At 39.5% G+C, this 17878-nt stretch overlaps 1 protein-coding gene across 1 annotated transcript; it reads left to right on the plus strand.

Annotated features, from left to right (window-relative positions):
* The first annotated feature begins 4308 nt into the window (after nt 1–4308).
* Nucleotides 4309–16093, plus strand: ddx54 (DEAD (Asp-Glu-Ala-Asp) box polypeptide 54). The gene is made up of 20 exons (XM_053618500.1): nt 4309–4704; nt 6050–6176; nt 6256–6326; nt 6405–6593; nt 6676–6725; nt 6819–6860; nt 7061–7156; nt 8391–8512; nt 8627–8688; nt 8778–8909; nt 9473–9683; nt 10169–10300; nt 10565–10786; nt 10874–10947; nt 11097–11324; nt 12036–12187; nt 13452–13565; nt 13670–13780; nt 13887–13975; nt 15423–16093. Exons 1-20 carry the CDS (start codon nt 4585–4587, stop codon nt 15665–15667), a joined length of 2589 nt encoding a protein of 862 aa, XP_053474475.1. The 5' UTR covers nt 4309–4584; the 3' UTR covers nt 15668–16093.
* The last annotated feature ends 1785 nt before the right edge of the window (nt 16094–17878 follow it).

The raw sequence follows: 17878 nt of genomic DNA on the forward strand, positions 1-17878 counted from the left end.
CAAGTCACACGAACTGCTGCTCATGCTGCATCACAGGGCAGAGGAAAGTACTATCCACCCTCTTCCGAATACATGAGCTCACAGACGCCTGTGATTGGTAATGTTGCTGGGAGAAAGGTGAGAATACACCCTGAATTGGATATCAGTCTGTCACAAACGTCACACACCATCTACACACACATTCACACCTAGGGGCAATTTAGCATAGCCAATCAATCCACCATGTTTTTCTGAAGTAGGGGTATACCAGAGAACCTGGAGGAAACTAATGCAGGCATGGAGGGAACATGCACAGATATTCCACACAGACAGGTAAATATGATTCATTACATCAATGAAATAGGAGTAATAAACCTCCCAGATGTGTGACTGCAGGTCAGATTTGAGACAGGAACTGGAAGGCAAGTTTTATTATAAGGGTGGCGGCTGCCACCCTGTGCCACATATGTGGCCACACCCCTGAGATTGACTAGTGTTATTCCTTGCCCTCTCCTGTCTTATTTTTGACAGAAGAGTAACATAAATAATAATGAATTAATCCATGATATCAGTGCTTAGTGATGATCTGTGGTGTACCTAGTTTTTTAAAAAAATTTCTTCTTTTTTTTTTTATAGATGGAGTGGCAAAGGCCAGGATGGCACCACTTAATTATATATAGAATAAAGTTCTATTTTATTTATGACATATTTGCAGAATATCTGATTTGTTCCTTGGTGCAAAAATTACTGCACATATAACGACATTACTTTATTGGCTTCACATTTGTGAATGAACATGTGCTATAGGATTCATTTAGTGTTTATTAATTACACTGGAGTATTCAACATCTCAGAGATGGGATTTAAGGTCAGAATTGATTGGCAAAGCTAATATCAATTATGGTAGCTACCATGGTGTCTGGTTTCATCTCAAGGTGATGTGCTCGTGTATTTCCTCCCTATGAACAGGTTGCATCTCTTCATCATATCCCCAGGCTTTTCAGTCAGTAGAGACATTCTATCTAATCAAGAATTAAAGACTAAATCCTTTCTTAGAGTCCGTAATGCTGCGGATAAGTCAACCTTTGCGATAAGCTCCCACTCTCTCTCGGCCCTGAAGCAACATATGGTCGAGCTTGATACGTGATTGCCCGTGATTCACCCGCATAATAAAAGATATGTTTACAAGGATAGTGATATATTTCACTCAGGATGGCTTAATTCCTTTTTAGGCCATGGTTAAATAACAACAGAAGGCTTCCTGTGGATTCCTATGTCCTTATTCTCTGCTGTAAAGGGAGATTGTGAATGTGAAGTGGTGAGGAACAGTAGGAGCTGAGCTGAAGGCTTTTGAAATCCTTATTAATATTCTACTCAGAGCTAAGCTGTGTGAAAATGGCATTTTATCCACCAAACCCTGTCATAAAGCATTACACTGTCAATGGGATGCACTAGTCTTTGGAGTGAAATGTGGTTTACCATCTTCACATGTGATGTAGATTGCAAGGTGGATGGTAGAAAAATGTAAATTATAATTATACAGTATGCCGGGTGTACACGAGGAATTAATAAGTCTATACAGAACATGAGCAAAAATGTCTCAAGGCTTGTTTGACCTTTCAAGTGAAACAATTTATATGCTAAAGTCCAAGTGCAGCTTCTGAAGCTTTTGCCTCAGAGGTTGAGCTGTGGTTCTGAAACGCAAAACCATAATTTAAGAAGCTTTCTCCTTATCTAATGTCACACAGACACTCTTGAAAAGTGCATTTTAAATCCCTTAGCAGAAGAGTGACAGCTATACGATGTAGCTGTATAGTGCAGTGTCCAGAATTCTTGATGAAGCTGCAAGAAAAGGGATTTCAGGAGGGTAGCTGGAGACACACAAAAAAAGAAAATTATATGTGTGAACATAAAATATGGAATGTTCAAAGAGCTTCATAGCTCCATGTCCAGGCTTTCTGCATGTCTTAATGTGGCCACTCTGAAACTGCTCAGAATATTTATAAGGTTTAAACTGGGGTTCTATAATTATTTGTTAATATTTGACGTTATTATTGATTTAGTTTTGGGCAAACCCTGTGAATTTATTTTGCATTTAAATTTCCTGTTAATGTCACAGGTTTGACACAGGGTTGCAAGCAAGTTACTTTAAACTAAGCTTTATTAAAGAATATGTATATATATATATATATAGTTTGCTACCATCAACCCACATTTTTCTAACTAAAATACAACTATATTGTATTGTATTTACAGTATAATAGAATTACTGGTAACAGGGCTCACAATTTATTACAGTTTTTTTCCTGTGAAGGATTTTTAAACAAACAAACAAAGAAACAAACACTATTGTATACTGTAAGTCAGGACCCAACGTCTTTTCAACATTTTCTTAAGATATTTGTTAGTTCCTTAAGGTTTGTGAAGCTTACTGTAAGAATGCAATTAAGTTATTGAGTTTATTGAAAATTGTAGGAATTACCTACTTTTTTGAACATGTTAATTTTTTTATTTATTAAGTTATTTTCTATTTATACACCATTCGATATATTTATTATTTATTTATGTATTTTATTTGCAATTATTTGATGTATGGAAATGAGTGTGTGTGTGTATGGGTATGCATGTATGTACTGTATATATACATATATAGCCTATATGTATGCATTTGAGATTTTGTTGTATATAAGTTGTTCTGGTCATTTCTGATGTGCAAGTTTGTATCTCGTTTTGTCTCGTATGTTGTACAATGATCCATTTTCTTGGAAAATTAATTCAATAAGACTAATATTGTAAATCCTGCCAATAAGACTTAACATTTACATACTCTTTAGACAAAAATGAAAAAGACAGAAATATAATCTATAGTATGTAGAAATACGCTCAAATATCTAATGTGCCATATAATTATTCTCTAATAACTTGTATGTTATAAATTTGCCAGTTGTCGTACCGCGTCCTTCATATCAGGTCTGGAATCCAAGAGGTTTGCAGCAAAAAGTGTTTCCAAAGTGTCTCCACCCTGTGGACATTCACTGCACTATCAATCAGCAGTGAAACCTGGATGTCACATAGACAAGCCATTGACTAAATACCGTTTATGTTGGTATTATAAGACCAACTGGGCTATGGCTGTATTACATATCGATCAGCAGTGAAAAATGTATTAAAGATATATGAAAGATTTATTAGATATGTCATTACATAAGAAAGAAACACCTGATGCTAAACTATTGGATAAATCCTCCAAAATTACATAGAGACAGTCCTACCAACAGCTCCTCCATCTGCTACTCTACTGTTGCTTTATACATGAATTGATTTCACTGAGCTTGGGTTACTATGTAACTTGGGTTATGGGGTTCTTCAGTGGGTCTCCATAGGGTTCTCTGGTTTCCTCCCACTGTCCAAAAACACACCAGTATGTGGAATGGCTATGTTACATTGCCACTATGTGTAAATGAATGTATGTGTGTGTATGTGTGTGTGTGTGTGTGTGTGTGTGTGTGTGTGTTTGTGTGTGTGTTTGTGTGTCATGGTGTATTCCTGATAGTGTCTGGATCCACTGTGGTCCTGGATAAAGATCCACTTTAATAGGAACACCTGTACACCTGCACATTTACCGTGGTGAGCAGAAAAGCATCTCAGCATGCACAACACGTCAAACCTTGGGGTGGATGGGCTACAAGAACAGAACACAACATCAGGTTCCACTCCTGTTAGCCAAGAACAAGAATCTGAAACCTTCTCACCATGGTTGTAACGAGTGATTATTTGAGTTACTATATCCTTCCTGTCAGCTCAGACCAGTCTGGTTAACCTCCTCTGATCTCTCTTATCAACAAGGTGTTTCCGCCCACAAAACTGTCGCTCACTCAGTGTTTTTGGTTTTTCGCACCATTCTATGTAAACTCTAGAGACATACTCAAACCAGCATTAACATGAACATTAACTTGACCTGTATCTGCATAATGTTTATATATATATATATATATATATATATATATATATATATATATATATATATATATATATATATATTAGCACTGTGCTGCTGCCACATGATTGACTGATTAGATAACTGCCAGAATACATTCAAATAAAGGATTCATGATTATGCAGTAGTATATAATACAAGGAAATAGAGATTCTACAGAGTGTTGTGTGGTGTGCGAAAATCCCAGGAAATCAGTAGTTTCTGAAATACTCAAATCAAATCAACCACATGATTGGCTGATTAGATAACTGCCAGAATACATTCAAATGAATGGCACGTGATTTTATGCAACAGGATATAATGAAAGGAAGTAGAAAGGTGGCCTGTACTTTGCATGCTTCACCATAGTCTTGTGTAGTTTTGCTAACTGTCCTGAAGAGGGCGCCAATGCAACAACCTATCTGTAAAGCGTTTAAACCTCCAGGAAGAAGAAGAAGAAGAAGAATAAGAACCAGACCACACGTGTTCCAAAATGTCGTCCTGTACTGTTTTGATCGTGTAGTAATTTGTGCTGAGTTTTAGATTATTAAACAGTTTCAGGTTTATATTTTCCCCTCGACTTCATTAGGAGGTAGATATATCTAGGTAGAGATACACCACAGGACACAATGGCGCAGAGGAAGAAGAGATTGTGGAAGAAGAAGAAGCCCTCGGCACACAGAGAGCCAGACGTGGACTCAGATGGAGGAGATTTCGAGTTAGCTGCTGAAATTAAAGACGACGTTGTAGTGAGTGACTAAATACAAATAATGTTCACAAGACTGCTGTCATTTCTCATCAGCTTGGCTGCTGTGTTAGGCAATATAGACTAACCAGTGTTCATGTTTTCCATCTATGACAGATATTACACTATAATCTAGTGTAGGAGCTACACTATAAACAATGTAAATGGACTTATTTGTTGAGCATGTTGAGAAGTTATAGACCTATGCCTGCTTATAAGCCTTATTTATGCTTATTACTGCACAGAAGAAGATTTTTGGTGTAAAGAGAAGGTGTCAGTGTGGTAAAATCACTTCACAGCTCTGGACAGGATCTAGCTTATGCATTTATTCCAGGGGTTCACAAACTTTTTGGGCAAGTGAACATTCTGAATTTTCTATGACAAGCCTGTATTAATTTTTTTTTTAAAGTCCTTATTTATAATATAGGTCTGATTACAAACATTTCAATGTTTAACTATGTCAGTAGCATATTACCAGTGTAGTGGGAAGAGTTGTTGTTGTTGTTGTTGTTGTAGGGAAATGATCCACGCCGGGGTGGTGTGATTATGCCCTGAAGTGAAACATTCTGGTTTATACTTGACACATGATATTGTCTGCATGTACAGGAACAACACGAACGAGCATTATTATTAGTCATACACTCGCTGCATGTCTTGCGTACATCTGGAAGATTTAAAAACAACATCATTAGACTGCACCCAAAAAGCCAAACGTAAAACATCCATGGCCATCAGGTTTCCGAGTCGATCTGTAACAACGTTTCACAATTTCAAGCACACGGATGTTAAACAGACTGTGAGCTCTATCTTAAATCCACTGTCGTCGTGATTGTTGTCATGAACTGCGTCTCAAATAGAAAATACTGACCTTGCATTCAAAAGGATTTACTAATCTTGAAAATCCAGAAAGCTGGTACGCAAAAACAGACCTTTCGCTAGGTTTGAAGGTGACGTGAGGTCAAGATCTCTCACGTTCACAGCCTCACTGTGAATTGGGATTGGAATGAAAAAAGTCAGATATCATTTGTGTCTACTCTAGTGTAGTTTTTAACACAGTATCGGCCCTGATATTAGTGCTCAGATATTAGTACATTTACACGATCTGGCAAGTTTGTACCAAATGACCAGAAACAAGTGCAAGGCAGTTTTAGGAAAAATAAAGATGACACAGAAATGCATTCAAACTGCGAACCGAGAGAACGAGACACGTAATTACTAGTCATCAGAAGATTTAATCAACGTGAAGCATTCAAGTTCCTTAGAAGTTACCGTAGGTTGTAAAGTTATACAAATAAACCAAGTGTTTAACATTCTCATGTTGAATTGTTGGACTGTTTGGTTGTTCACAGTTTGGTAAAAAGCTGCCTCGCTTCCCCACGTCTTCTGATTGCCTGTCGGATGTAGAACCGGACACGAGAGAGATGGTGCGTGCTCAGAACAAGAAAAAGAAAAAGTCTGGAGGCTTTCAGTCCATGGGTATGTCCATTAGGAGACCTTTGTCAAAAACTTTTTTCCCACTGAACTCTCACTGAAAAGCATCTTTCCCGTTGCGTAGGTCTCAGCTACCCTGTCTATAAAGGGATCATGAAGAAGGGCTACAATGTTCCCACCCCTATCCAAAGAAAAGTGAGTCCCTTCTTAATCGTCGCGAGTCGTTCTTGCCTGGAATTTCTTGTGACCTTTTCATGATGTTTGTTGTGACAGACTATTCCAGTCATCTTAGATGGTAAAGATATTGTTGCCATGGCAAGGACCGGGAGTGGCAAGACGGCTGCGTTCTTGGTGCCCATGTTCGAGAGGTTGAAGGGACCTCAAGCTCAGACAGGTGCCAGAGCTCTGATCCTCAGCCCCACGAGAGAGCTGGCGCTACAGACCATGAAGTTCACTAAAGAGGTGACTTGAAAGCCACACATTACAAGCTTGTTGTAGTTATAATTGATTGCTCATTCATGGGTGTCTGTTGGTCATTTCCCAGCTGGGCAGGTTCACCGGGCTAAAAACGGCACTAATCCTCGGTGGAGACAGGTAATTTTTCGAGTCTTCATTTTGTTGACGTATGAGCAACGTTGGCATTAAAGCGTGCATTGATAACTGTGGGGGTTTTTTTTTTCCTTCTAGCATGGACGATCAATTTGCTGCTCTACATGAAAATCCAGACATGTAAGTGTATCAACAAGCATTGTTTAAATCTGTAAATGATTGATTCTTACAGTAGAGCCTCTAGTACCGTCTAGATCATTTTATATTATATACTACAGAGATGATATTATGAGCTTTGAGATGATATTATGTGCTAAATGGTATAAATGAAATTCAGACTCCTTGGAAGCTATGAAATATTCTTCCTTGTATTTCTCCAGCATCATTGGTACTCCTGGCCGTCTGATGCACGTCATCATGGAAATGAACCTCAAACTGCAGAAAGTGGAGTACGTGGTGTTTGACGAGGCGGATCGGTAAGCACCTAGATCCTTCAGGCGACTCGGTTGTCATAATGTTTCCAGTGCTTGTAATACCATCCTGGTTTTCTAGACTTTTACAGCACAGTGCTATTGAGTTCTCGATGGGTCAGAAGGTGTCATGATTATCTGTTACAGCCGCTCAGACACTAGATCAGATGCAACGTAAAACCCCGGTTTAGATTAATGCGTTTATTCTAATTTAAAGTGCGTAATCGTTGATCTGGCAAAACTTTCTGAGGAGCTGTTTGTGTCGCGTTTTGGAAGGAGTCTCCAGGGTCAGTGCTTTGTAACCGTTATCGTTAAAGTCCCTGTGAAGTGTTTTGAATCGTTTAGCGGTTTTCGATGTGTTGATGTAGTTTCCACTGAAACAGGACGTCAGGGCGGGACATATCGAGTGGCCCCTCCCCTTTTTAAAATAGCAAATAGTCGTTAGCTTACCTCACAGCCCGGGCTAAGTCGCACTTGATATCGACAGTACCATGGATTTTTATAATGTTGGGGACGGGACACTTCAGATTCTAGAGAGCATTTGATTGGACAGAAAATCTGACGAGAAGCTGAAGTGCAGAATGGTGTCATCGAAATTTGTTGATCCGTGTCGGTGGTAGAGAGGGAGACTGAACATTTTGAATGCATATATCTTCTAAATGCGAAATTTGTCATTGTTTGGGAGCACACTAGCTTATAGACAACCTTAAGGCTGACATATTCATGCTAAAAGCCACAAACGTCAATTCCAGGGGGACTTTTCTAATATGGGAAGACTTCCAAATCAAGGACAGGCTGAATTTATTTTTGTTTTTTGTATCTTATTAACGTTGAATGAAAAAAAGAAAGGCTGACGCATGATGTTCATAGCTCTCATAGTGTAACTAAACTAACTTGTTTTATTGCGTATCGATGTATCGTGCTTTAATAAATAATAAATTGTTAGCGTTGGCAAATTGCTGTGGCGTAAAGGAAATGGAAAAACTCCAGGGCTTGCTGTTATTGGAAACTATTCAACTTTGGAATGGTATGATGCAGCCTGATGCGAAGTGAACTAAACCTAACCCTACTGTTACCACTGCAAAGATGATTGTTTTCCATAACAGCACATCTTGAAGTGTTGTGTTCCACTCATACCACAGTACTTTGCCGTTTTGTCCTGTTTTATTCCTAAAGTAATAGTGCTCTAAGCTACATTTTTGATTTGGGAATCAGTTTGTGCTGTGGTTCTTTTCAACAGACTGTTTGAAATGGGTTTCACTGAACAACTGCAGGAGATCATCAGACGCCTCCCCGAAACTCGGCAGACCCTGCTGTTCTCCGCCACGCTCCCCAAACTGCTTGTGGAATTTGCTAGAGCTGGTTAGGCCACTCACTTTGTCCGAGTTAGCAAAAAATATAATGATTTTACGTTCAATGTGAAGAAGCCTGGTCTTCATCAGCACATCGTTAGCATCTCTATTCTCTCTTCCACAGGATTAACAGATCCAGTCTTGGTCCGTCTAGATGTCGACAGTAAGCTCAGTGATCAGTTAAAGGTAAATAGAAACGAAAGAGAGCTGAAGGAAATCTTCATATCTTACTACGTTCGACGTCCAATAAAAACCCGTTGGTTTCTCCTCATTAGCTGTCCTTTTTTCACCTGCGTTTGGATGACAAGCCTGCACTGTTGCTGTATCTTCTGCGTAATGTTGTGAAGCCTCAGGAGCAGACAGTCGTATTTGTGGCTACCAAACACCACGTGGAGTACCTCAACCAGGTAACTGACCATGAGACTTAAGGATTTTGTTTCACTCGTAATGCTTTGTAAAGGTCTACAGCATGTATTTCTGACCTTCAAGGAAATACTGATTGTGCTATGTAAGTATTAAAACATATTGGGGGTGTGCTGTTGTAGTAAAATAATCAACGACTTGGTGATGTTATTGTGGATGTTATTACTATAGAAACAGTGTCTTCGAATGAGTCCATTAATATAATCCTTAAGTAGTGTCAGAGCTGCTATTAAAGAAAATTAATCAACACATTCTGACCAATCAGAATTGACAATTCAGTGTTATATAAAAATAATTATGAAAGGGCAGTTACTGCTTTCTGACTGTAATTGTCCTGATACTCTGTTCTTATAATAATTGGCTAGCATTTTATTATAGTTTGTTATTACTGATATTGAGATTATACACATGCATAATGATTGGTGTTACAAAGAATGTCTGGCCCCAGTGTGTGCTTATATTATTTATATATAACTTATTATTATTATTATTATTATTATTATTATTATTATTATTATTATAATATCTTTGTATCTCTCATGACTAGCTACTGAATTCACAAGGAATCGAGTGTGCGTACATATACAGCTCTTTGGACCAGACGGCCCGAAAGATCAACATTGGTCGCTTTGTCCACCGCAAAGCAATGGTGCTGCTGGTGACTGACGTGGCAGCTCGCGGTATCGACATCCCACTCCTGGACAACGTCATCAATTATAACTTCCCCTCCAAGGCCAAGCTCTTTCTGCACAGAGTTGGTACGTTCAGTGCACAGGTGGCTTGGAGGTAGCTTCTGCCTGATTACAATGGTATGGTTTCGATACTGAAATCCCTGAGGTTTGTGGAGCCCAGGGTTTATTCTAAGGCCTGGTTAATATTTCTGTATCCATAGTTACATAGTTGCCTTCTTACTTGCATGTAACATGAACATGTCCACTAGGGGGCAGAATAAAGTTAAACAAAAGCCTCACGTTTTACTGTATGTAGGATGAATGGACAGAATGTGGATGTACTAATGATTAGGATCAGTACTGACTTTCAGGTTTGAAGTCACCTATACTAATCATATTCGTTGTCAAAGAGGGCGGTTTGGGATTTTTCAGGTTATGTAATATAGCCCCTCTGAGCGCTGCCCACTGTATACCTTCTCTGAAGTATAACTTATTTTTTACTAAACATTTTGTGTTTATGTTGTTGAGTATGAGCATGCACCACAATGATGGACTCTTGTTTTGTTGTGCAGGTCGTGTAGCCCGTGCTGGTAGGAGTGGTAGAGCCTTCAGCCTGGTGTGCCCAGATGAAGTGCCGTTTGTTTATGACCTTCACCTCTTTCTTGGACGACCTTTGCACCTTGCAACCATTGATCACTCACAGGGTATCTCACCTCCATAGGAACCCTCTGTTATTCAGTACAGTAGGGCTCCCTTGCCAATTAGAGTGTGAATAGATATTCTCACACACTTGATTTCTAAAGTTCTGTTTTGATGTTTGTAGCAAATAAAATGTTATTTTTGGATTGGTGCTTGGACCCCATTGATTGCTGCTTGCAACAGTATTTCTTTAAATATTTTGTATATAATTGGCAGAACTGATCAGCAAGTGGCTGTCTTTTTTAAATTTATTTATCTTTTTTGTCTAGATGCTGACGGAGTGTTGGGCCGTGTCCCACAGAGCATCTTGGATGACGAAGATGCGCAAGTTCTTGCGGCTCACGAGAACTGTCTTGACCTCCAGAACCTCAAACGGATCTCAGAGAACGCTTACAAGCAGTACCTTAAGTCACGACCCAACCCCTCACCAGAATCTATCAAGCGGGTGAAGACCTCTGATCTGTCCTCCATAGCTGTTCACCCACTGCTAGGTTTGTGAGGTTTTTATATCCGGTTGAAGATTAGTTGTCTCGATGACTTGTCCCTGCTTAGAGTTTCCTTTTCTGGCATATTTCCAGGGTCAGGACTTGAGAAGATGGAATTGGAGAGACTGCAGATAGTCGACTCGATCAAGGCTTACAAGTCAAAATCCGTGAGCAAATAATTTGTATGCATTATAATATCGGAATTAAGTTGTCAGTCAGGTCCGTCCTTTCAGCACGGAAACTCAGTTCCTCAGAATGCCAGTCAAAAATATATAGACTTAACGCATAGAACACATGTATTTCCTGAATCTCTCAGACTATATTTGAGATCAACTCCAACAACAAAACCAGTGCCAGTGAGGTAATGAGGACGAAGCGTTCTCGGGACAGCCACCTAGTGGACAAATTCCAGAGGACAAGAGAAGAGATGCAAGCCGAGAGTCAGCCGATCCGTCCAGCTGTTCAAAACTCTGTTACAACACAACTGCACCAAGGGGAGGAAGAGGAGGAGGAGGATGATGATAATGATGATAAAGACCTTCAGGTAAGTGTAGGCCTACATTCAAAATCGATGGATACAGTATGTACTGATCAGTGTGTGTATATGTGTGTAGTACGAATATAATCCGGACGCACTACATCCGCCATGTTGGCCTTGTCATGTGACTTACAACTTAAAAAGAGCCGGCATGCTGCCTTCCGCCATTTTTGATTCTGACAGCTCTTCCCTGAAAGTACTGTTGCCTTATGGGATAGCGCAGTGTCCTTTGGTTTCATACTGCAGAATCTCGGCGGAAGCATCCGGGTATATCTCGCCTACTGTTTTATGAATACTGAGAATTCGGACATACTACTGCTTTGGCGTACTGCTATAGTATGGTAGTAGGTATATTCGGTTGCATATTGAAGACAGGTCTCTCTGTTTGAAAATTTACTAAAAGTCTTGTGTCCTGGGGCATTGCATATTTATTTATGTATTTATATTAAGTCGATACTGCTATGGATGTTTATTCATTTGAGGAAATATGGGCTTGTTATGTACAGTATGAAAGAAACAAATGATTTTGCCGAATCTTTTTTTTTTTTTTTTGGTTTCTAAGCTGGTGGAATAATTATTATCTAATAATTGTGTCTTTATTTTCACAAACTAAGTAAAATATTAGTTATTACCAATTTAGCAATTTTGCAACCCTAATACCAAAGAATGTTCTGCAGAAGGATGACCACAAAAACCAGAGTCTTTTGCATTCATCAGGGTGTGTTCTCGAAAGTGGTTGGAGGAAAGAAACGGAAATGGAACGAGAACGTGGATGTGGACAGATCCAAGAGCAAAAAGAGCAGGCGGTCGGGTCGAGACGAGGAGTTTTACATCCCATACAGACCCAAAGACTTTGAATCGGAAAGAGGGTATGGTTCCGATCTTCACGTTTATCTTTAATAGCTGGATCAAGAAAAAAAGTTAGAATTTTACCCAACTAATATTAATTTCAGAATACTGAGAAAATTTCAGATATTTAGATAATCACGATTTGAAATTTAAACGTATCTGAATATTCCTTTCACATACCATTTATTTCACTCCCACCCCATTAATTGTCATTTCATGCATCATTCAGTACGTTTACATGGACAACAATAATCCGATATTAACCCGATTAAGAAAATAGCATGTAAACAGCGATTATTGATAGTCGAAGTAAACACAAATCAAATTAAGACGTGGAGTATTCCTGTTTTAGTCGCATTATCGATGTGTATTAGACATGTACACACCTTAATCACACTATTAACGTCGTGTGGGAGTTTTCACCGCATTTTGCAACAGGACACGTACACACATGGCAGTGCTCAACTGTTTATGGCAAACAAGAGAGCACGGCTGCGTCCCAAACCGCGTACTTGCCTACTATAGGTCTGTAGTAGGAGAAATACATGCACCTCGGCTACTATATAGACGGTAAGTAGGCGGTTTGGGACGCAGCCCCCGGCTTCAAGCAGTCGTCTATTAACACGTACAGCATGAGAAATAATTAACCGCACTTGAAGCGTTCGTAAAAAATTTTAATAAAAACACCCAAAACTGTATACGGTACCATAACGAAGACAAACTGTATGTTGATACGTGAAATTCTGGAGGGACGTCGGACGGCGTGGTGCGGTGATGTAATGACGTGTGCTGTTAATTTAACTATGTTCTAGAACATATAAAACAGGTACATGAAAGGAGTATTCTAAAAGCGACTCATGTAAACACCTTAATCACGTTGTTATCTTAATCAGCATAAGGTCAATAATTAGATTACTACTGTCCATGTAAACATAGTCATTGTTGTTTCATACATCTTACCATTTGTAAAAGTTCATTTTTTTCCTGTAATTTAATTAAAAAAGTTGAACTTTCATATATTCTAGATTCATTCATCTTGTTTGAGGAGTATCATTTTGTAAAATCAGATTATTGGACCGTACTGTAAGGGTTCTTTTGGATAGTTGATAGATCTTAGCTTTCTAAAAGGGGAAACACCCTGATTTAAGGTTCTGTGTAGGTTTATCAGGGTTCCCCTAGAAGGACAAACCAAAGAGCCCTTAATGCTGTTAGATTGAACCTTTTCTTCTACATGCTGTAGTGAGTCAAGTTGGGATTGTGTGCTGGGGTTTTTGTTGTCCGTAGACTCAGTCTTGCAGTAGAAGGCAGCTCGTTTGAACGGCAGGCCTCCACAGCTGCACTGGATCTGATGGGTGATGACAACAGCACCCTGGACCAGCACAAGAAGATGATGAGATGGTGAGTGGGGAGACACCTTCACAGACATTTAATCAAACCCAAATCAGAAACCATACACAAGAAGTAAATTCATAAGAAATAAATGTCTCCCTCAATCTCTCCAGGGATCGCAAGAGAAAACGCTTCGTCAATGACACAGGAAAAGAAGACAAAAAGAGCAAAATCAAAACAGAGAGTGGGCAAGTGGTCATGGCCAAGAAGTCGAAGAAGAACTTGTATCCTTTTATCTGGCGTTCTGGTTGTCGTTATATGAATTCCGTATGAATTCTGAATGAATTATATGATGAAAAGCGGTCTTTTTATTCCTTCACTCTGGCCCAGTTATGAGGAATGGAAGAAGAAATACAAGGTGGACAATGCAGATGATTCAGATGGAGAGGATGGAGGAGGAAGGGGACCGAAATTTGGAGGTATGGACAGATCTAAATCATAAAAAAATGAAAGGAATTGTTTCATAAGTTGTTGAAAAACAGTGATAAAAGATGTAGGACTGGTCATGTTATGATTGTGATTTAAAACATATTAATAATTAAACATAATGACTGCAATGTCTTGATGTCAATTCAGCAGCTAATAATAGATATTATTCTTAATTTGCTGTAGTGCATTAAATAAGACGCTCTCATTTTTATGTGTTTGTTTACTTTTATTGTTTCAATATCTAATTTCACATTTTAAAAGATAAACGACTCGCACACGTTTTGATAATGATTCAAAGAATGTACGATCAGCCATAATGTTAAAACCACTGACGGGTGAAATGAAGAACGTTGATTATCTTGTTATAATGGCACCTGTCAAGGTATGGGATATATTGGGTAGCAAGTGAACGGTCAGTTCTCAAAGGCAGTGTGTTGGAAGCAGGAAAAATGTTCAAGTGTAAGGATCTGAGCGATTTTGACATGGGTCGGATTGTGATGGCTGGACGACTGGGTCAGAGCATCTCTAAAACGGCAGGTCGTGTGGGGTGTTCCCAGTATACAGTGCTTAGTACCTACCAAAAGTGGTCCAAGGAAGGACGAGCGGTGACCCAGCGACAAGGCGTATTGATGCACGTGTGGAGGGAAGGCTAACCCGTCTGGTCCAATCTCACAGAAGAGCTACTGTAGCACAAATAGTTGAAAAAGTTTGTGCTGGCTATGATAGAAAGGTGTCTGAGAACACAGTGCATCACAGCTTGCTGCATATGGGACTGTGTAGCTGCAGATCAGTCAGAGTACCTACATAATGTTAGGCAGATGGTTTTAATGATATGGCTGATCAGTGTATTATACAATGTGAAAGAAATTTTTTTTAAATGCATTAAAAAAAAATCTTTATATGGAATGAAATCTACAGTTGCAATCAAAATTATTCAACCCCCAGTGCAAATCAGGTTTATTGTCAAAATTTACAGACTTTCAGCTGTTTGCAATGAACAAATCAAACAAAAACAGTTGAAATAGTTCAACACAACGAATGCTTCAAGTGGTTTCCCAAAATTCAACTGAAAATGCAACTTATAATGACTTCTCCAGTCTCAAAATTTGATTTGTTCATTGCAAACAGCTGAAAGTCTGTAAATTGACAATAAACCTGATTTTTAATGGGGGTTGAATAATTTTAATTGCAACTGTATATTACAGGGGTAATTGATGTCTTTTAAAGACTGTTCAATCTATATGTTAAGTCATATATGCTATGTAAGATATCAGTCAATAATAATAATAGTGGTGGTGGTGGTGGTGGTGGTGGTGGTGTTATTCCAAGAGAGCCAGTGTTAGTGCATGATACTCAAATTCCCAAATTTCCCTGATGGCTCTATAGTTGACTTGAAAATACTTCAAGTGTATAAATCCGTGTGTCTGTGTTCTTAAGGTCGTAGGGGTCGACACGGAGCGGGATCTCAGCCCCAGAACAAGGATGGCTCACGGGTTCGTTCGGAGCTGAAGAGCAGCGAACAGATCCTGAAACAGCGCAAACAGCAGTCCAAGCAGCAGTTCCTGCAAAAAGGTGGCTTGAAGAAGCTGCGTGGCCGAAACAAGCAGCGACTAAACGACGTCATGAAGTCCGGCTTCGGCCGTGGGCGCTTCAAGAAAGGCAAGATGAGGAAGAGACTGTAAGAGCTTGCGGGGTCGAAACTCAAGCCAGAAATCCAACATAGCTTTCAACCTGCCACCAGATTTAACAAGGACTGGTTCAAAAAACCTTACGGTGATGTATTTAGTGGATAAAGTAGGTCAAATTGAGTTCAATGACCTGATTCTCTTAATTTCACCTTTTTTTTTTTTGTGCATTTTCATAAGTTGTGACCATTTCTGGAAACTGAGACTTCTCTGTAAAAAAAATTTAATAAATAAAAAGTCTGTAAACTTGAAGAAAATCGAGCAAAGTTTGGAAACTGAGAAGACATGAGAGAACCTCCTCAAGGAAACTTTGTTAACTATACCATAACGATGTTAAATTTGTTATATACATGTGTATTTTGAAATCTGTGGCCATTACAGATGCAAATGACAACAATTAAACATTTACTGTGCGTTTCCTGACTGTTAGAAAGGGTTGTTATTATAGATGGCAGCCAATGGAACCGAATACAACTCTTTATCATGATCAGGTCTGCAGAGTTTATCCACAAGATGGCAGCAGTTGCAGTAAATACGCTTTATGCTTGGGTGCACAGGATACAGCACGCTTTCCGACTTCTGCCAAAACGCGATGTATTTTTTTTTTTTTTAGTCTGCGGGTTTTGGCTCTGCCTTTTCGACAAACAGTAATTAAAAATGTTACTCTGCATACTTCTATAAATCTAGTTTTCACAACAAAGATCAAAACACGGCTATGTGAGTGTTGAGGGACGTGTTGGAGTCGAAAAAACGTAAAAAATTCCTTTAGTGGAAGATGAGACTGTTATTTCCACAGCAGAAGTATGCAGCCAGTTGCAGGACACATGTTGAGAGCTGTGGTCCATATGGATGCAGTTAGTTTAATTCATTCTTGTTATCGCTAGGTTATCTGTGCCATATCTGAGTTATGCCTATGTCTGATTTAACCCATTAATGATTAGTGAACGTCTGTCCAACTCTGATCTACAGCAGTACTGGTAAATGAAACTGCTTGGCCTGTGTGGTGGTGATCGTGATTGTGATCATTTGGCCACACTGTAAGAGATCTTGTCTGCTTGTAAATCTAAAACTGAAATACACAAGCTTGTTTGCTGTATAATGGTAACGGAATTTTCCTCCATTCATCTGTTATGCATTTCTTCAGCTGCGCAACTGTACGGGGCCTTTGTTGCCTTATTTTGCGCTTCATAATGTGTCACACATTCTCAATCGGCGACAGGTCAGGACTGCAGGCAGGCCATGCTAGCACCTGCGCACTCTGCTTACGCATGACGCAACAACCATGCACTTGTAATCCACGTAGAATGTAGTTTGGCGTTGTCCTGCTCTGGATGGCAGAATATGTTCCTCCAAAATGTGTACATATCTTTCTGTATTAACGATTGCCCTCACAGATGTGCAAGTTACCCATGCCATGGGCACTGACACACCCCCATACCATGACCAACACTGGCTTTTGGACCTGAAGCTAATAACCGCTTGAATGGTCCATTTCTTCTTTGTCCCAGAGAACACGGCGGCTGTTTTGTCCAAAAACTATTTGAAATGTTGACTCGTCTGACCACAAAACACGATTCCACTGTGCTACTGTTCATCTCAGATGAGACCGAGCCCAGAAAAGTCGGCGTGCTTTTGGACAGTGTTGATGTACGGCTTCTGCTTTGCATAGTAAAGCCTTAACGTGCATCTGTGGATGCAGCGGCGATTGGTGTTATTTGACAAAGGTTTACCAAAGTATTCCCGAGCCCATGTCAGGATATCCATTAAAGAATCATGACGGATTTTAAGACCGTGACGTCTGAGGGATCAGAGATCACGCGCATTCAGGAATGGGTTTCAGCCTTACCCTTTACACACCAAGATTTGACTGGATTCCTTGAATCTTTTAATTATATTGTGCACTGTACGAGGTGAAATGCCCAGAATCCTACCGATTTGTCTGTGGGGAACGTAGTTCTCGAAGTGTTTGATTATTCGCTGACTCATCTGTTTTCAGATTGGCGAGCCTCGACCCATCCTTGCTCTTGAAGGGCTAGGCCTTTTTTGGAAGCTCCTTATATACTATGATTAGAGGATTTCCTCACCTGTTTCACATCACCTTCTTATTTCAACTTGTCACATCGCTATCAGTCCTAAATTGCCCCTGTCCCAACTTTTTTTGAAACGTGTTGTATGCATCAATTTAAAAATAAACGGTTATCTTCAAAA

Source organism: Ictalurus furcatus, chromosome 28 (assembly GCF_023375685.1).
Source record: "Ictalurus furcatus strain D&B chromosome 28, Billie_1.0, whole genome shotgun sequence".
NCBI lineage: Eukaryota > Metazoa > Chordata > Actinopteri > Siluriformes > Ictaluridae > Ictalurus > Ictalurus furcatus.

Bases quoted from the DNA above. Each gene is read 5' to 3' on its own strand.
- ddx54 (XM_053618500.1), top strand. From the start codon at position 4,585: ATGGCGCAGAGGAAGAAGAGATTGTGGAAGAAGAAGAAGCCCTCGGCA. The intron at 6,726-6,818 runs GTAATTTTTCGA...TTTTCCTTCTAG, and splicing joins CTAATCCTCGGTGGAGACAG to CATGGACGATCAATTTGCTG. The intron at 6,861-7,060 runs GTAAGTGTATCA...GTATTTCTCCAG, and splicing joins CTACATGAAAATCCAGACAT to CATCATTGGTACTCCTGGCC.